Source organism: Andrographis paniculata, unplaced genomic scaffold (genome assembly GCF_009805555.1).
Source record: "Andrographis paniculata isolate CXL003 unplaced genomic scaffold, ASM980555v1 Contig60END, whole genome shotgun sequence".
Classification (NCBI taxonomy): domain Eukaryota; kingdom Viridiplantae; phylum Streptophyta; class Magnoliopsida; order Lamiales; family Acanthaceae; genus Andrographis; species Andrographis paniculata.
This window is the reverse complement of record NW_026137596.1, coordinates 6,228,869-6,252,671: the sequence shown is the minus strand read 5'-3', so window position 1 is coordinate 6,252,671 and position 23,803 is coordinate 6,228,869. Positions and strand designations below refer to the sequence as shown.

At 34.2% G+C, this 23,803-nt stretch overlaps 3 protein-coding genes across 4 annotated transcripts; 2 read left to right on the top strand and 1 right to left on the bottom strand.

Moving 5' to 3' along the window:
* The first annotated feature begins 2,191 nt into the window (after positions 1-2,191).
* LOC127259650 (uncharacterized) lies at positions 2,192-7,798 on the top strand. Its single transcript, XM_051287128.1, has 2 exons — positions 2,192-2,903; positions 5,564-7,798. The coding sequence occupies exons 1-2, from the start codon at positions 2,560-2,562 to the stop codon at positions 5,826-5,828; spliced, it is 609 nt and encodes a 202-aa protein (XP_051143085.1). The 5' UTR covers positions 2,192-2,559; the 3' UTR covers positions 5,829-7,798.
* Positions 4,565-5,231, top strand: LOC127259651 (uncharacterized). 2 transcript variants are annotated; one of them, XM_051287131.1, is made up of 3 exons: positions 4,565-4,679; positions 4,773-4,867; positions 5,110-5,231. In XM_051287131.1, exons 1-3 carry the CDS (start codon positions 4,572-4,574, stop codon positions 5,216-5,218), a joined length of 312 nt encoding a protein of 103 aa, XP_051143088.1. In that variant the 5' UTR covers positions 4,565-4,571; the 3' UTR covers positions 5,219-5,231. The 2 variants fall into 2 exon arrangements, with proteins under 2 accessions (XP_051143088.1, XP_051143086.1); XM_051287129.1 differs by having other exon boundaries at positions 4,565-4,867.
* A 578-nt stretch (positions 7,799-8,376) lies between the features above and the next one.
* Positions 8,377-9,811, bottom strand: LOC127259649 (tropinone reductase homolog At5g06060-like). The gene is made up of 4 exons (XM_051287127.1): positions 9,382-9,811; positions 9,044-9,260; positions 8,858-8,964; positions 8,377-8,770 (listed from the first exon to the last, which is right to left on the bottom strand). Exons 1-4 carry the CDS (start codon positions 9,673-9,675, stop codon positions 8,585-8,587), a joined length of 804 nt encoding a protein of 267 aa, XP_051143084.1. The 5' UTR covers positions 9,676-9,811; the 3' UTR covers positions 8,377-8,584.
* Between the last annotated feature and the right edge of the window lie 13,992 nt (positions 9,812-23,803).

Below are 23,803 nucleotides of genomic sequence, written 5' to 3'. Positions count from 1 at the left end.
AAAATCTTTAAAGAAATTAGAACATAAAATCTCTTTAGGCGTGACCACACATAAGTTGCATTTAAGGGTTGGAGGAACTGATGAATATTAGAACGAGCATAACATAGAGATTCCTTAGGCGTACTCATCGTAGATAATTAAATAATATGAAGTTATGAGTAAAAAATTAAATAATTTGAAGTTATGTATTTATTTATTTTCTTAAACAACAACTAAACCCTAATTATTTCTCTTTCTTCTTTTCATCGTAGACCGTTGCCTTCTCTCACTCTCACCCCTATCATTCTCGCACTCGTATCGCTATCTCCTTCACTGATCGCAGTCGCCGCCCCCCTTCCGATTGTTTGCCTCGCAGCCATCAGCCAAAGCCTCCACCCCTTCTGTCCACCAGCATCTCCACCGCTGAGCCACAGCAACCAACTTTTGCCTAGCTGCGAATCAACAGAGCCATCAGCGTCCAGCCGCCACTATATTACACTGTTCAACAGTCTCAAGCCGCCGATTTGATTTTCAGGGAAGTCACGTCATCTCAATCTATAATTGTATTCTTTGGTTAACTCCTGTCGATTATTGCCTATAAAAATTTCTAAGATTAGTTGATGGTGCAAAATGGGTTTTAGGCGATTATCATGAAGTCTATTCTTTAAAATTGATGAATGGATGCTTTTAAATAATGACGTATATAGATGAATGGGAAAGATATTTTGGCGATTGAGATTGTCGATTAAGTTTGAATGCTTGTTTTTAGAATTTTATTGGCATTGGATTTCATTGCGGAATTGTAATTTGGTTGTTAATTCTCTTGCGTGTTGGAACTATGGGCAAGGTGCGAGAGTTAGATCCTTCTCCTACGGTGCGGACTTATGCGTGTGCCACTGATATGTGCTATATATGATAATATTTTGCTATATTTTAGGCAACCTTTTTATGCGGAATTATTTATATATGCTCCTCATAATAGTGTATTTTTTATTGTATAATAGGTTTCATGAAGTTGGTAAGTTTTGGGGCGTATTTCGGAGAAAAGGAGCATAACGCATAGAGGCCTTAGGCGTGATCATGCAAGTACACAATGTGGAAAATATAGAAATTTACAAAAAGACCCTCCATGGTAAATTGGAAATATAAAGATTATGTGGGGATTTAATTGCAAAGGGGGATCTAATTTCTAAAGGGATCATGGGATGGAGAATTAAAAGACACGATTTTGCAATTGAAGAGGATGAAAGAAAGGGACTACCACGTTCTTCACCACGACACCAATTTCTCAAAGAAGACAAGGGATAAACAAGAGCACGGCAGAGCAGAGAACTTGGAGAATGATTACAGACGACTTTTCGGGGCATTCTTCTTCTATTCTAGTATTGTTTTTCCTTATCTAATTCTAAAGAAATGAAGGCATGATGAACTTTTTCAATTGCTTTATGTTTTCGATTTCCATGGATTGTGAATAATTTATTTTCTAACTTAGGTATGAATTGAAGTTTGGGATATGAATTTGTGAGACTTGGTTTTGATTTTAATTTGATGTTTATTTGTATTGGGTACTTATAATATCTCTACTTGGCGAGATTAGAAATCTTAAATTGATATTTATGGCCACGTATTAGTTTGAGATTTTCATAGCTATATTGAGGATTGACACGCGCAATTGTGTAATCTTTCAATTGAAGTAGCAACCTAGAGAAAGAATACTATAGGGAGGAACTAAAATAAATTCCGAACAAATCCTTATAGGAATTTGGTTAAATTGAATTGGGCCTTTCAAGTTTTCAATGTTGTCGAGTCAGCAACACTACGATCGTACATAGGATTCTCACTCGATTAGGGAAATAGCTAACGGTCGTACCTTAGCTATAAAAAAAGTAAGGAAATGTTGGTTGTGAACGCGTGTAGATCAACTATAACTAATTTATCCAATAAACCAATAAACTTGATTATGGTCGATGAACAAATTTTCATATCCCAAATAGAAATTCGTGTCTAGGCTAGAGTTTAGTTAATTTTGGTATTTGGTTATATTTTAGCTTATTTTATTTTCTTTCTAATTCGAATTATTCTCCTTCTTTATTTAGTGTAGTAAATCAAATCTCAAATCCCCTATTATATATATATATATATACATTTAATTATAAATTACCAAGTTGTCAAATCTTTATTGTTTCTCTGTGGAGACGACCCTACTCACCATATCTATATTGCATTTTTCATTTTCTGTGGCGTAGGAATTAATATTTTATTTTGCAGTCGTGCGACAGACTTGAAATTTTGGCGCCGCTTCCAGGGAGCAGTATTTAGGATTTTTGATATTTGATTGTTTTTAATTAAGTCTCTTTCTTGCTTAATGGTTTATGCCTCGGACTAGTCGTACATGTGAATTAATTTTTGATTCAGAAATTAAAATGATTGCACACTGTTTAAGAAAAAAAGCTAGAGAGCAAAAGAGGGCCGAGAAAAAAATTGTCACAAGAACCTGACTTAGCTATCCAACTGGCTGACAGTTCTAGTTCCGACGAGGGTGAAGAGGCCAAGGAAATTGAGGAAGTTGTGACACATCCGATGGCACAAAGAACTCTGAGGGAGCTAGCTGTTCCCGATTTAATTCAGCATCCTTTGTGTATTACTTTTTATGCTATAGCCGATAATACGGAATTTGAGCTTAAATCTGGACTAATACATTTGTTATTTTCTTTTCATGGCTTGGCAGGGGAGGAACCACACAAGCACTTGCAGAAGTTCGATGTGATGTGTACGAGTATGAAACCACCGGGAATCACTGAGGATCAGATCAAGCTCCAAGCTTTTCCGTTCTCCTTGAAAGATGCAGCCAAAGATTGGTTGTTAAACTTGCCTTCCGGGAGCGTGACCACATGGATGTATATGAAGCGCAAGTTCCTTGAAAGGTTCTTTCCCGCATCCCGGGCTGCTAATTTACGAAAAGAGATTTGTGGCATCAAACAAGCATCAAGGGCGTCTTTATATGAGTATTGGGATAGATTTAATAAGTTAATTGCTAGATGTCCACAACATCATATTTCTGAGCAACTTCTAATCCAATATTTCTATGAAGAACTAACTTCTATTGACATGATAATAAATGCTGCCAGTGGAAGAGCTCTTATGAATAAGACTCCAAAAGAAGTTTGGAATTAGTTGAACGATATGGCCATGAACTCTCAACAATTTGGACCGAGGGATGTCGTGGGAGTTAAAGAAGTTGTCGAGGTAAGTTCTAAAAAATAATAACAATTGAATGAATTAACTGCTTTTGTGAGAAAACTTGCTGTAGGAAATGTTCAAGTGAAGCCATGTAGAATTTGTACGAGTGTTGCGCATCTTACCGATGGTTGTCCTATGTTGATGGAGGGGGTGGAAGTGAATGTTGCAGGATTTGCACCAAGAAGGGCTTATGATCAACCAACTTTAGTTATGGGAATCAACAATCCTATGGTCAGCAGCAACCGCCGGGTTTCTAGTCATATGGACAACATCAACCACAAAGGACCATGCCCCAAGCTCCCATTCCTGGTAAAACTCTACATGATATAGTTAAAACAATTGCCTCTAATATTTTGAAATTTTATCAAGAGACGAGAAAGAGTCTTAAAAACTTGGAGGATCAAATGTCTCAAGTTGTGAAATAGGTGTGGGATATGAAAGAGATGGAGAAAGGCAAGCTACCGGCTCAAACCCACATGAACCCGAGCAATGTTAGTTCAATAGTCTTACGAAGTGGTAAGGAGTTAGAAGGTCCAAGGTTGTTGCACAAAAAGAGAGAGCTGAAGAGAAGATTGTGGAGGAGATCGAGCAAGAAGCGAACAAGTCAACTGATCTGGTGAATTTTAAACTTCATATTTAATCTGATTCTAATATCGCTCCATTTCCCATAGGTTAACAAAACCGGCTAAAAGCTACAAGGACAAGGAGATTATGGAGATGTTTAAGAAAGTGGAGCTAAGCATTCCTTTGCTCGATTCAATTAAGCAAGTCCCCCGTTATGCGAAATTTCTGAAGGACCTGTGTACTAAGAAGAAGAAGTTGAGAGGGGATGAGAATGTGGTAGGTAAAGAGACAGTGTCCGCCTTGCTGCAAAGGAAATTGCCACAAAAGTACGGAGATTTAGGTATGTTTGTAGTCCCGTGTAAAATAGGTAAGATGAAAATCAAAAGAGCTATGCTAGATTTAGGTGCGGCCATAAATGTTATGCCTAATTCCATTTTTAACTCTTTGAACATTGGGCCTTTGAAAGAAACAGGGATAATAATTCAATTAGCCGATAGAACTAACGCTTACCTTGAAAGGATAATTGAGGATGTTCTTGTGCAAGTAAATGAGTTAATATTCCTTGTTGATTTTTGTGTTTTAGATGTGCATGATGAAAGTTCGTTTAATTCTTCACCTATTATGCTTGGACGTCCTTTTATATGTACTGCACACACAAAAATTGATGTTATAACAGGGACACTTACCATGGAATTCAAAGGTGTAAAAGGTTCATATCAATATTTTTGATTAATCGAATGATCCCGTGGAACCTTATGCTTTGTATTGTGTAGATGTCCTTGATCAAAATGTGCAGGATGTCTTCGAAGTTGGAGAAAGAAGGAAATTGCAGTTGCAAGAGTTGGAGGAGATTTAGAACAAAGATTTCAAAAATGTTAGGATTTATAAAGAAAAAAGTAAGAAAATTTCATACTCAGAATATTTTGAGGAAAGATTTTAAGGTTAGCCAAAAGGTTTTGCTTCATCATTCTTATCTTAAGATTTTTCAGGGTAACATTCATTCTCGTTGGATAGGTCCATTTCTGGCTACTAACGTGTTTCCATATGGTGTAGTTGAGATACAAAATCTAAGCACAAATAAAAGGTTTGTTGTGAATAAATATCGTCTTAAGCCTTATTACAAAGAATATCATAGCAAGGAAGTGGAGTGCATAGTTCTTGTTGAACCACGTAATTAGCATAAGACACGTTGTGTCGAGCCAACGACAATAAACAAAGACGTTTCTTGGGAGGCAACCCAAGCGTTTTAATTTTATTTTGTATACTTTGAGTTTTTGTTGTGTTCCTTAGTCAGTGTCATGCCTTATTTTTGGTGTTTTGATGTAGGTATAGTGTTTATGGTGGGATACAACAGAATGAACAAGGTTCTTTAGCGTGGCCATGCATCCAGTGTGTTGTGATTAATGAGAGGGAGAAACTTTTACATAAATCATAAATCAGAACGTAAAACTTCCTTAGGCGTGTCACGCTTAACGAAGCCTTACATTCTGAAAAATTACACAAAAATAGGATCTATTTTGGGAAATTATTAAATTTATTATTATTATTATATTTATTATTCTTATTATTATTATTATAATAATTAAATTTATTATTACTATATTTATTATTTCTATAATAATAATTATTATTATATCCATTAAATTCTAATCTTTTTTATTTCTATAATTATTATTATATCCATTATTATTATTATTATTATTATTATTATTATTATTATTATTATTATTACCCTCTTTAAACCCTAATCTCTTTTTCTCTCTCCCTCTCTCAAAAACAGCTGTCGCCCCCTCACTCTCGCTCTCTCAATTTTTCCTTCCTTCCAGTTCACCAGACCCAGCAGATCGCCGGTTTGCCGCAGAACCGCCAGACCAGCCAGCCAATTCTTCGCTCGCAACAGCCTGCATCAGTCGCCGCCTCTCTTCTGGTTCAAAGCACGTTCTACGCCGCCGTGCCAACAACAACCAGCCGTCTCTCTTCCGGTTCAGCCACCAGCCAGCCGCCGCAGCCATCAGCTGGTCCGCGCGTTCCCCGTACAGCCATGAGTCGCCTTCGGTTTGATTTTCAGGCACTATGACTAAAGTCCGAGAGTCAGATCTCCTCCTACTACTCCGACCAGTGCGAGCATCATCAGTCTATCCGTCAGTGGCCGGTCGCCCTACCTATTCCAGGGAAGTTTCTTTTCTCCGTCTCTTTTATTTTACCTTTATTAATGCAATAGGGACATTGCCTCAATAATGTGTTGGGGAGATTATAACTTTTAATGCGATATAATGCTTTATTTTTTATACACTTCCCTACATGTCCTCTTGAGTATGTCGAGCTTAGGTTGTATTGCTTAGCCTTCTAACAAAGTACCCTTAAGTGAGTTGTTTTGAGCCTTATTTGAGCAAATTCATTACATACATATCATATATGCTCAATTTTTCTTGGATTGTGTGAATATATGTTGTATTTGACTACCTAGAACTTGCTTGCTTGTGCTTATTGAATCCGCGTTTATTGAGAATTAATGGGATTAAAATGATAAGGCACTAAAATTACCCGTGTTGGCCTTAATTTCATATATTCACCTATATTATCCCTTAGTGAACCAAGTTTGAGTTTAATGTTATTATCTTATTTTTGTTGGTTATATTTAACCCCAAGCTGATAAGCCTTTTTATTGGATTAAGCCAAACGCTTACTTGAACCCATGGGAACTTGAGGAATTGTTCTTTGATTCATTATATTAGATCATTTAGATTTGCATTAATTATACGATATTATTCCGAAGTTGTACTTGAAAGTATTCATATTGTGGCACAATTATAATTTCATATATATTTTTTTCAAAAGTATCTTATTATCTAGCCACTTTAAAATAAAAAAATAATAATAAAAAAGGAGGTTGAAAAAAAAAGAGGACTCGTGTAAAAGAAATAAAGTATGTTTTAGTATTGCGTTGATCGTCGCTTATGAAATATTGTATTGTTCTTATTCATTCATATATGCGACTTGAGCTCACTGTGATGTGATGAATTGATAGATTACTTCCTCGGTCCCATTAGCCGTTGATATCCTTTTTCCTACCCCAACCATGACCCCATTACAACATTTAATCAAGACATTTGATTATGAACGTTAATTTCTTGATGAATTGTGGAGTTGATTTGATTAGCTTGCAAGCCTATGAGATTCGTCGTTTACTTCATGTGCTTTGAGTGAATATAGCCTAAACACTTGAGGGTGAGAGCTTTACTTATATATATTCCACATTTGGTGAGGTTAGTTAGTTCTTGCAAGCTTTGAATCTAACGTAGTTGATGACACGACTAAGTGACTTTTGTGCTAGTGAGTATCTCAATTCTTGGTTTGGACATATGCTTAGGACAAGCATGGAATAGGTGTAGGGGAATTGATATGTGTTATATATGATAATATTTTGTTATATTTTGGGCAATTTTTTTATGTGAAATTTTGTATATGTGCTCCTCATGGTGTATTTTTTATTCTGTAATAGGTTTCATAAAGTTGACAAGTTTTGAGACATATTTGAGAGAAAATGAGCAGAATACATAAAGGCCTTATGCGTGATCACGCAAGTACACAATGTAAAAAATATGAAAATTTACAAGAAGACCCTCCATAGTAAATTGGAAATATAAAGATTATGTGGGGATTTAATTGCAAATGGGGATCTAATTTCTAAAGGGATCATGTGATGGAGAATTAAAAGACACGATTTTGCAATTGAAGAGGGGGAGAGAAAGGGACTACCACATTCTTCACCACGACACCAATTTCTTAAAGAGAAAGGGAGAAACAAGAGCACGACAGAGCAGAGAACTTGGAGAATGACTACAGACGACTTTTCGGGGCATTCTTCTTCTATTCTAATATTGTTTCTTCCTTATCTAATTCTAAAGAATTGAAGGCATGATGAACTTTTTCAATTGTTTTATGTTTCCGATTTTCATGGATTGTAAATAATTTATTTTCTAACTTATCTATGAATTAAAGTTTGGGATATAAATGTGTGAGACTTTGTTTTGATTTTGATTTGATGTTTATTTGTATTAGGTATGTTTAATTTCTCTACTTGGCGAGATTAGAAATCTTAAATCGATATTTGAGGTCACGTATTAGTTTGAGATTTCATAGCTATACTGAAGATTGACACCCGTAATTAAATAATCTTTCAATTGAAGTAGCAACCTAGAGGAAGAATACTCTAAGGAGGAATTAAAATCAATTTCAAACAAATTCTCGTAGGAATGTGGTTAAATTGAATTGGATCTTTCTAGTTCTCAATGTTGTCGAGTCAGCAATACTACAGTCGTACATAGAATTCTCACTCGATTAGGAAAATAGCTAACGGTCGTACCTTAGCTATAAAAAAAAGTAACGAAATGTTGGTCGTGAATGCGTGTAGATCAACTATAACCAATTTATCCAATAAACCAATAAACTTGATTATGATCGATGAACAAATTTTTAAATCAGATGTGAATTATAAACAATTGTCTATACTTCGATTGAAACAAGACTTAGAAAGTAGTTAGGTTGTCAATTGTTCAGAGAAGCCTATGGAAAATACGGAAAAAAAAAATATATTGTTAAAGCATTTTATTATCGTCTAAACACACAAAATGTATATATAGTCAATCCGTGTTCACAACTCGAGTTAACTCACATTATGCTTTTACGACCAGAAATATGAAAAATGCATCACAAAGTACTTTTAAAACAACAAGAAATGTGAGAAATACACCACAAGGATAATCGGACAAACAAACGTAATTAACTAATTATTGTTTGTCTATGGGAAGGAGAAGCCATTGGCAGTGGATCCTCCATCAACAGATATAATCTGTCCGGTGATATACGAGGCTGCCGGGAGGCAGAGGAAAGCCACCAAGCCTGCCACTTCTTTAGGCTCTCCGGCACGCCCAAGTGGTGTTTCGGTTTTTACCTTATTGGCCAGCGCTGTATTATGCTCCAGCATCTGAAATTGAATTACTATTAATTAGAGAAGAAGCTTTCTTACTTGATTAAGCATTGGATATATATACACACAAAAGAGAAGACTTACAGATCCGACGGCTGGCGAAGTGATGAAGGAGGGAGTGATGGCGTTGACCCGAATGTTGTCCTTCGCCCACTCGCAGGCTAAGTTCTTTGTGAGTTGGTTCACGGCCGCTGTAGGATCATATCATATATTTACAAAATGAGATGATTTGTTTGCTGGAAATGCAATTGCTATATATGAATTAAATACCTTTGCTGGCTCCATAAATGGATCCGACAAAGACATGGGTAAGACCCGCAACAGAGGAGATGAAGACGATGCTGCTGTTGCCGGCGGCCTTGAGAAGAGGATGAGCAAGTTGGGACAAATGGAAGGAGGCTTCAAAGTTGGTAGACATCACTGACGCATAGTCTTCAGCGGTGAAATCAACAGTGGCCTTGAACACATTAGTCCCGGCATTGTTCACCTACAATTCCAATTCCAATTACAACCTTTCACTCAATTTCCATATCCATCAAATCAAAATTGAAATCAAAATCAAAATGAAAAAATGAAAACAGAGTATTAATTAGCGAATGACCACTTACAAGGATGTTGAGCTTGCCATTGAAAGCAGAGGAGGCGCTCTCGATGAGCTTTTCCCTCTGTTCCCGGGAAGACATATCGCAGACGGAGCCACCCACTTTGTAGCCCTTGGAAGTCCACTCCTGCAGGCGCTGGTTCAGATCCTCGGCGCTCCTGGCGCAAGTGTAAACGTGCGCACCCAATTCAGCCAGTTCTTCCACAATCGCCTGTCCGATGCCGCGAGTCCCGCCGGTAACCAGAGCGGTGCAGCCGGAGAGCGACCATCTGGAGTTTGAACTCGAACCCTTTGCTGCCATCAGATCAATTTCGCCGGCCGGACTGTACGGTTTTCTTAGGGTTCTTAAGACTTAGGGTTTGTTTACAGTAAGTAAAGTGAAGTAAGTAGGTTGGACAATATGTAATAGGTCCGATCCGATCTTATATATATATAGAATAGTGATTGAATAGGTATGGATCTCCATGGAAGACTTTTCTCTCTCTCCCATTCCCATTGCCATTTCCATTGTGAGCTGTATGTAATGTATGACCAGGAAAGACGGTGCAAATGGTCATAGTAAAAGTCGTGGTTATGTGGACACGATTTTTCGATTAACTCGCTGTGTGGATAGCCGTATCACAAGGAAATACGTTTTCTAGAAAACGGTGTTTCTAGAAGAGTCAAAGTCAGATCTCAGAAAAGTCATATTAAGCCAGCGGGATTTTCATTTTTTTAATAAGAATTTTTGTAATTAAATAAAATCTTGATTTCATATCCAGATATTAATGTTTATTATCATTATTCTTAATATCATATCATATCATGTGTATATATATTCATATTTGTTAATATTTTTTATTTAATATAATTCTATATAAATATATTTTTTTACTATTATAGATATTTAGTTTTAATAGTGTACTATTATAGATATTTAGTTTTAATAGTGTATATTTATGATATTCATCCATAATTATAGAAATTTAAATTGAATTTTGTAAATTTGATTTTATAATTAATTGTATTCCTTATATATATATCATCATCATCATCAATAATCAATATAATTAAATGAATAAAGCATGAATACGATTTTTCTGTTATAATTATTTTTTTATGTCTATTGGAGCCTAAGTCCAAATTATTCAAAATATGGAAGGTATTCTACAGTCGAAAATTTATCCAGAAACAGTCTTTCTATAAAGCAAAAAAAATTATTACCTTCACAGAGCTGAAGGTTATAACTTTGATTAGATTGTTGTGCTTTCACAAAACAAAAGAATATTGTCTCAACAAGACGAAAAGCCGATTTCATAGATCTTGTGTTGGAAAATCGGTTAATTATTTAATCGATTAAATTTATTTTTTAAATTAAATTCATAATTTCTGGAACCAGTTATTCGGTGAGTTAAAATGTATGTGGGTTGTATGGTGGTTATTGATAGTGTCTTAGGCATATAAATGCGGGTAAACCACAGGCGCGCATGCCATCCGTTTGGACCAGATAATTACATAGCATGTATGATAAATAATTATTTGAAATTCAAAATTCAAATAATATATTTATGACCGGAATTAAATTTGGCGTTTATTGTCGGACGTTACCTAAATTATGACCGACGATTACAAGCCATTAAAAGCCGACAGTTTCGGCTCGACATTAAAATTCCAAAGGTGCAAATGCCGATAAAAGGCCCCCTCACACCCATTTCAATACACACCAATTTTCTCTACTCTCCATCTCTAATCCTCTCTTCTCCGGAAAAGCTTTCGGGCGAGTTTTTTGGTTAAGTTTTTCGGCGACTTCCTAGCTTTAGCCTCTCAACACGGTGTATGTTCACCACTTTTTAGTTTGTCGAAACTCTGAAATATTGAGGTGCAACCTAATTCGGAAAAGAATGTCGTTTTATCTTTGGGAATGTTGCGCCATGAACCGGGCACTACCGGCGCGTATTCGTTTTTACAGAGAGAGGTTCTACCTCAACTCGACGTGATTATCGAATTTATTTCGATGAAATTATTGTAATTATCAAATTTATTTGATAAATTGATTATCGAATTTATTTCAATGAAATTATTTTAATTATCAAATTTATTTTGATAAATTGATTATTGAATTTATTTCAATGAAATTATTTTAATTATCAAATTTATTTTGATAAATTGATTATTGAATTTATTTCAATAAAATTATTGTGATTATCAAATTTATTTTGATAAATTGATTATCGAATTTATTTTGATAAAATTATTGTGATTATCAAATTTATTTTTATAAATTATTATTGATTATTAAATTTATTTCGATAAATACCTTTGATATTGAATTTTATTTATCGATAATTATTAGATATTTTCGCGGTATAATAATTTTCTAACACCTTGTGGCAGCAACCTCCATTACTCATAGAGGAACAAAATCTTGGGATTATGATGCCCTATCCCGAAATAATGCTTCCACGAGATCGAAGATTGCTGCTTCAGCGGAACCACGAACAAGAATCTCCATTGGTCCTGGCTTAGCAATTTGGTACTAAACATCAATGGAAGATCCATACCTTTCATGTTTTATTCGAAAGGCTCCATGGGGACAAGCCGACAAGAGAAAAGACCGAACACTCCATATAACTCGAGACTGTTGGGAACAAAATTCCGTAGACCGGCTAAGGGTGTTATGGAGACAATTCGGGTTAAGCCATCGAGGCGGTTTAGGACGAGTGGAAGCCGGTTCAGATGCAATGGAGGCGGTTCAAAGCAAATCCAGCAATTGAGAATTGAGATGAGAGGATTACGAGGCGGTTGGAAGTAGTGGAAGGAATAATTAAAACTACATTTTTAGTAGAAAAGATGGTTAATTGATCTTAGAAATATATCCAGTAAAAAACACGCAACACACACACACAAGAAGAACAACTCGAATATTTCTCTACTTTTTCTATGTTTTTAGTTTTCGTTTATGCATTTTAATTCGAATTAAATGATTTTATGTTTTGCAATTTGTTTTACATGCTTTCCATAGATTATCTTGGTGTAGTTCGATCAATCGCGCGAGATCCTAGTGACCCGACGACGGATTGGTTCTTTTGAGTACTTTCAGAATCTGACGAAAAATGATTTTGGAGTATCCGAATTTTAGATTAAAACAATTTCATAATAAAAATAATTTTTTTTGTAATATTTTTACAAATTTCAATGCTATTTATTTATCTGAAAAATAGTAAAACAATTGCATTAAATGTTTATTTTTAATTTAAATATGTTATTAAATATATTTCTGAAATATAATTGAACATATTTATTTAAGGGAGACTTGGTCTGCACTCCCTGTCAGTAGTGTAGAATTTACATTCAGTCCCTATTATTAAAAAGTTGATCTACACTCCCTGTCAGTAGTGTAGAATTTACATTCAGTCCCTATTATTAAAAAGTTGATCTGCACTCCCTCTTTTTCAGTAGTGATTTAAATTTAATCCCTATTTTTTTATTTTTTCATTAAATAGTATAGTATAAATACGATGTGCCCTTAAAATATATTTAAATACTTTTAACATTTTTTTATATAGTTATAGCACATTCTGCTCTATCTATACTACGTCTCGCTCTACCTAAATTGTTCTACTGATATACCTTTATTTACGTTTTGTGTACTTTTGTATGTGTATTTAAAATAATAATAATAATAATAATAATAAATAATTATAATTACGTTTTATTATGGGATGAAACAAAAAAAAAAAAACTACATAATTCTCATATCCCAAAGAAAATCCTATACCCGTCATTCTCGTTCATGTACCACAAAATAGTGAAATTTTTCCTCCTTCATGCAATCGATCGCTCTTGTTTCCCCTCAAATTTATTCATATTCATTGAGATTTCTAAATTTGCATTAACATTATTGTATTATCGGAATCTAATTGTAAAATAAAATATACATAATGTAAAAATTACAATGTGACTAATTTATTGAAATACAATCCAAAATTGTTACGTAGAATTTAAATAAAATCATGATATATATATGTGTGTATCTATATATTCATTCAATCAATAGAAGTTACAAATTTATATTTAAAAAAAATTGCAATATAAAATTAAATATATAGATTTTAAATACAACAATGATTATATATATCATTTTATCAATATTAGTTAACTTACTCTTTTAATTTACCTATAAAATGAAAAAATTTGATATTAATAATTTATATTATTTTTGTACAAAAGTCATAATTATATTTAATATAATACTCCCTCCGTCCCAAAAGAGATGTCTTATTGGGTGCTGACACGAGAATTAAGAAATAATAGTGTTTAACTAAAAATGGGGTATAAAGTAGAATGTAAAAGACTAAAAATTCCTTGTTTTTTGAAGGATTTTAAAAGTAGGTTAGAGTAATAATTAGGGGTAGTTTGGAAAAGTAGAAATAATTTTGTTATAAAGTGGAGACCACGATTACTAAATAAAGGAAATAAGACAATTGTTTGGGGATGGACGAAAATAGAAAAACAAGACAACTCTTTTGGGACGGAGGAAGTATAAAGTATTACGTAAATATTATAAAAATATTATACATAATATAAACTTTATCATATGATTCAATATAATATTAGCACAATAAATATCTATCTATCTATATATATAATTATTCTATCAAATATTTAGAATCCTATGTATAAGATACAAGTTTTTTTAAAATATTAATACTAGTAATAAAATTTATTTATAGTATTTTATATATTTTAAATACTTACTGTGTATAAAGGTTAGGGTTCATTTGTTTTGTGTTTTGATTTGAAGGAATTTTTTTTTTTTTTTATGTGAAATATAAAAAAATATATAGATAATATAAACATCATGAGTGTGCGTAAATATATTAATTTTTGTAGAAAAATATGTTGAAATTTTTTCAAAAAATAAACAAATCCTTATTCTATAGAAAATAAAATTTACAAGAAAATAAAATTAAATAATTTTTCCTATCAAAGATTTATATTAAATATACAGGTCACAATTTTGTATAATTTTTTTTTTAATCTTTACTAATATTTTTATTTTTTTATTCTAAAATGTGAAAATAAAATAAATATAAATATAATTTTATTAAAAAAAGTAAATTAACTTTTTAAAACAACTAATAAAAACAGATAGTCAATTTTTTTTTTCTTATTCAACAATTCTAATTATAACAATACACGTAAAAAATAAATATATAAAAAAATAAATTATTTAAATACACATTCTAAACATTTATGCATCTACAAATTTAATATTTATGCATATATCAGTTTAACATTCATGCATATACCCCATAAATAGAGGTAGTGGTCTCACGGAGTGCTTTAATTGTCTTCTTCTTTGGGAAATTGATTGATATCAACTACATTTTTAAAATACCTACAACTATATATATAATATTTAATTAACCACCAATTATACATTGACTACCGGTGTTTGTAACTCGAGGATATTGTTGCATATGTGCACTAAAGATATACCCTAGTGTAATTGTTATGTACTTGCAATATAAAGTCATATGCTCCGCTAATGTGTATATATGCTCTGGTTATATATGGTTGGAAAAATGGATCGTGTTTGGTTCAACATATTCAATTGCTCTTAGTAACCAGAGATAAATTCATCATTATTGTGTTCTCACGACTCCCTGACATGTAAGTAAAGAAAAGAACACATATTTACTATAGATGGCCAAACAAGTAAGAAGTGACGTTGTTAAGTTTGTTGGTTGTTACCCATGCATTACTATTCTCACAAATTGATTATTTTTTAGACATGTTGCGTAGTAATCCACACCGTAACACACACAACAACATTTAATTCACCAAGGCTGAGAGAGGAAGTGTTCTCACCAAGTATACGAATTGGCCCTCTCCATAAAAATGACTAAAATTAACTACACTTGAAGATACATGATAATACACAAATAATACCTAAGAAACCATTATTTATACCTCGCATGTAGGTGTTTGTACCCAGATCACATTCTTATGTACCTACATAAAATATCGACATACCCTAGGGCGGATCTTAATTACTTATAATAATAGTTTCATATGTTTCAGTAAAGAGTATATATGCTCCAATAACATGTGGTTGGAGAACAATAATTTTTTGTTCAAAATATTCATTTGTTGACGGTAACTAACGATGCGTTCATTATCATAGTCTTCCTGTGACACCTCAAATTGTCAAAAAATGTAAACAACACATATTTATTATGAATGGTTAACCAAGGAAAAAATGACTTGGATAGGTTGTATGATATATGTACTATTATAGTCCAACCTCAACTAGTAGATGTCTAATAAAGTCATAAGTGACTAAATTGAATTATATTGGTTGTTAGAGTACATGACTGCTATCACAAACTGAAAATCTTTAGATCTATTACATATTAATTCACACCGTAACGCACACAACAATTTTTGGTCAAGGGCATCTAAGCATAGGGTATGACTCGGCTAAGCAGGTGAGTATTCTAGAGCAGCTATGTTGTACCTCCAACCTGGTTATATCCAGTACACCAAAACAGTTCAAACCGTCGGTTACGGTTTATCAAAATGTCAAACCGAAACCGAATCTTCTGAATGACGGTTTCGATTGCGGTTAAAAAAACTGACGGTTACGGTTTGAACCGCCGATTTATGTACATTCATTTTTAATATTTTTTTTCCTTTTTAAGTTTTTCTAAATTTAAAAATTTATTCAAAAATATTATTTTCGATTTTAATTTCATTCAGATATATTTATTATTTATTTATTATATACAATCATATAAATAATAATTGCTAAGATTGTTACAACATAAATGTAATTAAATAATAAATTTACTAAGTAATTAAATCAAATTAAATTTTAAATTAAAATAAACAAAATTAAATTTTAAGAAATTGATGTGTATTAGATAATAAGATAGTTTAAATTAAATATAATTGTATGATAAGAAATACAAAATCTAAAATATAAATAAACAAAATAATGTATATTATTATTATATAATTAATAATTATTTATTTTTATTAATATTAATATTATCTTTATTTTTATAACAATTTAATTATATATAGTAATTTTAATTATAAGTATATAATATACAATTTTAGCTCTGAACATCCACTCTCCACATTCCACCACAGCTACAGTTGCAAGGGTTCGTTTTTCGTTTTTTTTTTTTTTTTTTGTATTTTCTTCTTTTTCAATTTTTTTTTTCTTCTTTCCTCCTGCTTTTTCTTCACTGTCGCCGCTCGCCCATAACATTCTATAATCCACAATCGCAGCCGGCGTGCATGTTTAAAATTAAAAAGAAAAAAATAATGGTCGAACTGCCGGTTGAAACTGTAAACCGGCGGTTTGAACCAGCACTTTGCACTTTGAAAAATATATAAACCGTAACAAGAGGTTCGAAAACTGGTAAACCAGAGATTCGGAGCTACCTGGACAAATTTAAACAGAATGTGTTGTAAGTATATAAAATAAATTTGGAAGCATTTAAAGATATTCTAGAGGTACATTCAATTTTTACTGAAGAAAATCTAAAATAGGGACTAATATTAAACTAAATATGTAAAGGAGGGAGTGCAAACCAATTGTTTTGAAATAGAGACTGAATTATAATTAAATATTACCTGTAGGGAGTGCAGACCAATTATCCGTTTATTTAATAACTTTAGTAAAGCTCACACTTAATCAAATTCTAATGTAAATAATATTTTAATTTAATATTATAAAAAATAATATATTTTTATTTTAACATATTGAATAATCTTAATTTGTATTCGAAATAGATTTGTACCGATAAAAAATTTGAATTATGATGCATAAAATTTGAATTTTGCTTTGTTGAGATATTTTAGATATTCAGATTTAGATTTAGTAGATTTATATCTAAATTTGATCATATTCATAAATTAGATTACTTAAATTTGAGTCTATCGAGTCTGTTTTGTATTGCCTATATATAGGTTCCTTATTTTGTTGTTCAATAACACAATCTCACTGTGATAGTCACACTATAAGAAATTATCAATTTTGTAACGAAGTTTTTTCGTTACTAAATTCATTTTTTCCGTTACTAATGATATTAGAGACGGAATTAGAGATGGAATTACGTTACCTACGTGAATTTTAGTAACGAAATTCCGTTACAAATATACTATTTTCTTGTAGTTTCAGAGTGCTATGAAGATGGCCCGAGCGCACCATCTCATTCCAGTATCTTCTGAAGATCAGACAGCAAATATCTTTACCAAATCTCTTCTTCCAGGCCGTTTCCGATTACTCTTGGACAAACTCAAGTTGGTCTCTACTGCCCTATCTTGAGTTTGAGGGGGGATGTTGAGATATTTTAGATATTCAGATTTAAATTTAGTAGATTTATATCTAGATATGATCATATTCATATATTAGATTACTTAGATTTGAGTTTATCAAGTCTGTTTTGTATTGCCTATATATAGGTTCCTTATTTTGTTGATCAATAACACAATCTCATTATTTTCTTCCAAAATTTCTAACATGCTTTATCAAAACTTACTACAACTCAGACCATAAGTTAATGTATGAAAAAAATCAATTCGATGAATAAAAATGATGGAATAAAGATACCAGTAAGAAGGTATGTTTTTGGAACTATGTACTTTTTGTAAATAATTTGTATATACTTTTCATCAAAAGCAGAAGTTAGTTTTGGTCTTCAAAAGTATCTTTTTATAAGCATTCTAAACGGTGTGAAAAAAAAAAGAAAAAACGTAAAAGTAATTTTTGTTGTAATATTAACGTAAGATTGACCAATAAAAATATTAATTATTTCCACCGACTATTTAGTATTATGTAATATTATATTATTGTTGATTGTTTTTTCAACAATAAATAGTAAAATCCAAAAATAGAAATTATCTTCGAATTTGATAAAATAAATGCCTTAGATTAAGAATCTTTAGACACCGTACGATATATAAACAAACTAGAAAAATAAATACTACAGACTGAAAAAGTAAATGATGATCCCCAAAAGCAATTCACTTGAATTTGATGTCGATTGAAGATTGAAGATTCTTTTTCCAAGAGGGACTTTAATCTTTAAATATTCCCTAAGGAAACGTTTCAAAACGCCGCCTGGTCATTTATAGCAACTGCCGTCAACCGCCCGCTAATTCCTCCTTCAATGACACGTGTTTTAACTGTTTCATCAACCGTTCCCATCAGTTACAGAATCCAACTGGTTCGACCGACCGCCTCCTGGCACCTTACCTCCTTAAATGGACGGCTGGTCCCGAATGACCACTCAACCGTCCAGCAAACTTTAGACGGACTGCAGATCGACCGACTGCCTCGAAAAACCCCTTAGCCACCTGACGGACCCAGAGACAGGCCCACATATTTCGTACGTAACAACTTGCCCCGCCGCCATCGGATTTTGACCAATCGACCAATCCAGATACTAACTGGTCCCTAGACCAAACGACTACTCAGTTGCTCACTCAAGTAATCACCATCCAGTCCCTTCAATTGGCTGAACAACCCTTCGTCTAGATGGCTCATTGGTCGCTCAATCAAGCGACCAACTGACTGTCTTCTCAAGCGACTGAACTACTATTTGACCAAATGACCGGCCAACCGGTCAGGCGATTAACAGACCGCCTAATTAAATGACCAATTAATAGGCCTTTCCTTTTCTCCGACCTCCGTGTCTGCCATCTCATTTTTCTTTGCCCGACTTCCTTTTGACCAACTTCCGTATCGGTCGTCTCATCTTTCTTCGTCCGACTTCCTCTTTTGACCAACCTCCGTATCGGCCATCTCATCCTTCTTTGCCCGACTTCCCCTTTTGACCGACCTCTGTATCGGTCGTCTCATCTTTCTTCGCCCGACTTCCTCTTTCGACCGACTTCCGTATCGACCCTCTCATTCTTCTTCGCCCGACTTCTTTTTTCGACCGACCTCCGTTAAAACCCTGCTACCATTATCAGGCCCATTGGACTATATATCAATCCAATTTATAAACCCTATACATTATTATTATTATTTTTTACTCAACAACTTGCCTCCTCCCGCCTGACACCTAAACGTTACTTCTTATGACGTTTAGGAGTTTGTAGTACAATGCCAACCTTACACTGTTTCATGCGCAGCCGACCCGAAGGCAGCCGTCCCTAAACCAGAGGCGGTAAGACGGGCAATGGAACCATTTGCGGCCACCCAACCAGGAGGTCCTTTGCAGGAAATAGAAGATATCTCCCCCTCTGACTTGGTAAACATTTTTTGTTCCCCCTATCAATAAGGATCGCTTTCCGTACTCTGAATCTCCAGTGACCAAGTCAAACTTATTTCCCTTATAAAAATCATTGCCCCCTTGTAATAAAATACACAATCTGTAAGAAACGACTTGAACTTTGAGCATACCTAAAGTATTTATTAAAATGTCACACAACCGACCCCATGTTCCTTCAAAAAACTGGGAAGGTGTCCTTCAACCCTTCTTTGTGGATAACCATCCCGTCGGTGGCCATACTGAAGACTTGTTACACATACTCAAACAACTGGATTTCAAATTCAGATTTTCTCAACGAGGAAGAAAGACCATTCATCGTGTCATTCGCCTGATGGAAAACATTCTGGGAGGATATGAAACTCTTCGTGACATCTTAATCCGCCTTCTTGATATTGATCACCATATGGACTTAATTGAACATCATGTGACCGCCATACTTCCAGACCTTGGTTGGGATCATATATTTTCCAATCATCGTACAACCTTTTCAAGACTACACACTCTTGTTGATCGTGAAGGACAGGCCATAACAGACATGCAAGCTCGTATTAATCACGATTTAGAAGAAATGCAGAATTAATGGGGAAGGTACCGATCTGATTTAGAAGACCTTCTTGATAAGGAACCAGAATTAATTTCTAATCACTGGGATGAAGATTCTAACTCAGACAAAGGAAGTCCCCCGCATATATCAATGTCTGATAATGAATTAACCCCACTTTGGGTCCAAACCCCCTATGTTTGGGTTCTGAATAAAACTTCTTATTCATTCATTTATTTTATCTGAAAATGCAGGAAAATACCTCTTCAGATATCTAGCATTAATACAATCATGTAATCTTTTCCCTTCTTGATTTATTATAATAAAGACACCATTTCCAATCTCATTTTGAATAATAAATGGCCCCTCCCAATTCGGAGACCACTTTCCTAATTGATCAATCTTCTTGTATGTAGGAAGAATAGTTTTTTAAACCAAATCTTCTTCTTTGAAAGTCTTATAAAGGACCTTCTTTCCATAAAACTTTGCCCTGATTCCATTTTGCTTTACAATCTGATCGATCGCATGAAGTCGGTTGACATTCAGACTTTCCAATTGCTGCAACGTAACTTGCTGATATTTCTCAGTAAGCTCTCCAGTAGCGAAACTTGTACGTCCAAATGATACCTGAATTTTGGCTGGTATCACAGCATCTTTGCCCAAAAGTAAGTTGATATTGTGAAAATCCCGTGGCTGAGCTTCTGCTATTCCTGTGTGCCCATAAGGCCTGAGGTAACAGTAAATGCCACTTTCTTGGATTCCCTTCAACCGTCTTCTTTATAATTCCAATAATAATCGTATTGGCCGCCTCTGCTTGTCCATTAGCTTGGGGATAATAAGGTGAAGAATGGTTTATCCGAATACCAAATTCTGCCAAGAAGCTTAGAAATTTCTCCCCAGTGAAAACCAAACCTTGGTCGGTGGTTATGTAATGGCCGATTCAACACAAAATCAATCACCTCATTCTGATCCACATTTTTTAAAGCAACCGCCTCGACCCATTTTGTGAAATAGTCTATTGCAACCAAAATAAAACAATGATGTTTGGATGAAGAGGGATGAATTTTTCCAATAATGTCCATGGCCCAGGACTTGAAAGGCCATGGTTTTACCATAGCTTGTAACTCAGTAACTGGCAAATGATTCAACTGCCCATATTTCTGACATTCTTGACAACCTTTTGCAAACTGTATACAATCTTCGAAGATCTTTGGCCAAAAGAAACCCAAACGATGAATAGTCCATCTCATATTCAAGCCTGCTCGATGAGCTCCGAAGATCCCACTGTGTACTTCTGTCATGACTTCCAAAGCCTGCTTAGACCCTAAATATCCCAAAAGTAATCCGTCGAACGTCCTTTTGTATAAGACTCCTTCTATTAAATGGAATCGTAGAGCCTTTAACCGTATCCCTATCGACACATTCGCTCCTGGATTTTGCAGATACATGACAAGTTTAGCCCTCCAGTCGGTCCCATCTTTTGTTTACGATTCATCTTCTGCACAAATCTCGTTCGGGATTCCTTTACAAGATTTCTGAGTTAAATCATCTGCAAGTTGGTTTTCCTTCCTAGGGGTGAACTCGATTATCACCTCTGAGATTCTTGATAACAAACGATATACAATATCCCTATATCTGCGTAAATGAGGATAATTGCAAATATATTGTTTGGTTACCTGATTGATTACCAACTGAGAATCTCCTCTTATGATCACCGACTGAACATTCCTGACTATTAAAGCTTCAAATCCCAAGATTAAAGCCTGGTATTCTGCCAAATTATGGGTCATAGCTTCTAATTGCAACTGTAATTTGATTTTTTGGCCATCTGGTCCTTTTAACAAGACTCCTGCACCCGATCTATTTCCAGAAGTAGAACCATAAAAAAACATTGACCAAGTTCGGGTACTCACATAAGATGTGCAACCGACCTGTGAGAATTCTACCGAAAAATCTGCTATTGTTTGTCCCTTAACTGCCTTTAACGGAGAATGTTGCAAATCAAAAAGGGCCAACTTGATAGCCCATTTCATAAGTTTGCCCTGCATGGTAAGTCTTTGCAAAATTAATTTGATAAGATCTACACTTGAAATGACTTCTATTTTTCTGGGCAACATATAATGCTCAAGCTTGGTGCACGCAAATACCAATGAGTAACACATCCTTTCTGGCATAGTATAATTTAGTTCGGGTCCCGCTAGAGTCTTGCTCAAATAATAAATCGCTCTTTCTTTCCCATCATCACCATCTTGCGCCAATAAGCAGCTGACTACTTCATGTGTATTGGACAAACAAAGCTCGAGGGGCCGACCTTCTTTAAGAGGCATTAAAACTGGATTTTGAACCAAGGCTTGTTTTATGGTATCTAATGCAGTCTGTTAGTCTGGTCCCCACTCAAAAGCGTCCGCCCCAGCTTTTAATAACTTGGTAATTGTCCTAACCTTTCCAGAAACATTAGAAATGAATCGCCTTAGATAATTACCTTGCCCAAAAGACTCTGCCTTCCTTAACTGTTTTGGGTGGTCGGACGGACAGAATTGCTTTGGCTTTGTTGGTATCGATATCGATTCCCCTTTCATGTACCAAAAAACCCAAGAAATTTCCAGTCGATATACCAAAAGCACATTTACTTGGATTCATTTTCAACTTGTACCTCTTCATTCGTCCGAAGGCATCTTTCAGATCTCTCAAGTGTTCCTCGAAACTGGAAGATTTGACGATAACATCATCAATATAAATTTCCATAGATTTGCCAACAAGATCATGAAAAATTGAATTCATGGCCCTTTGATAAGTTGCCCCAGTATTCTTTAAACCGAATGGCATGACCGTCCATTCGTATATTACCCAAAGCCCCTGGACACCTAAATGCTGTCTTATGAATATCTTCTTCTGCCAAAAAGATTTGATTATAACCTGCGTAACCATCCATCAGACTGAGAATTTTGTGTCTTGCTGCTGAATCAATCAGCATATCAGCCATAGGCATAACATATTCGTCTTTAGGAGTGGCTATATTAAGATCCCTGAAATCAATACATATCCTGATTTTACCATTCTTTTTAACCACTGGCACAATATTTGTCAACCATTCTGCATATCGGCAAGGCCGAATGAAACCCACTTTAAGCAGTTTCTAGATTTTCTCTTTGATTTGAGGCATCAAATCAGGACTCATATGCCTTGGAGGTTGTTTGTAAGGTTTAAAACCTTCTCTAATAGGCAACCGATGCTCTATCAGACTTCGCTCCATACCAAGCATCTCTGAATAATCCCAAGCTAAACAATCAATATTGTTTTTGATAACCTCAAGCATCTTTACATGTTGGTACTCAGAAAAATAACCAGTTATCCTTATTATTTTTGGAACCAAGTCGGTTCCTAAATTAAATTCCAGCTGAGGGTCTTGTGCTGAAAAGGCTGGCTCTGTTTTCTCTAATAGGTCGGGCCAACAAAATTGTTCATCCTCTTGGAAATGAACATCATAAATTTTTTTAATTTTTTCTACTTTTTCCAAAAGATGATTTAAGTAAAACTGATTAATAAGTAAATTACAATCTTCTAAACTTGTACTATCCATAAAATATATTTTGTCAGATAGGTTTGGCTTCCTT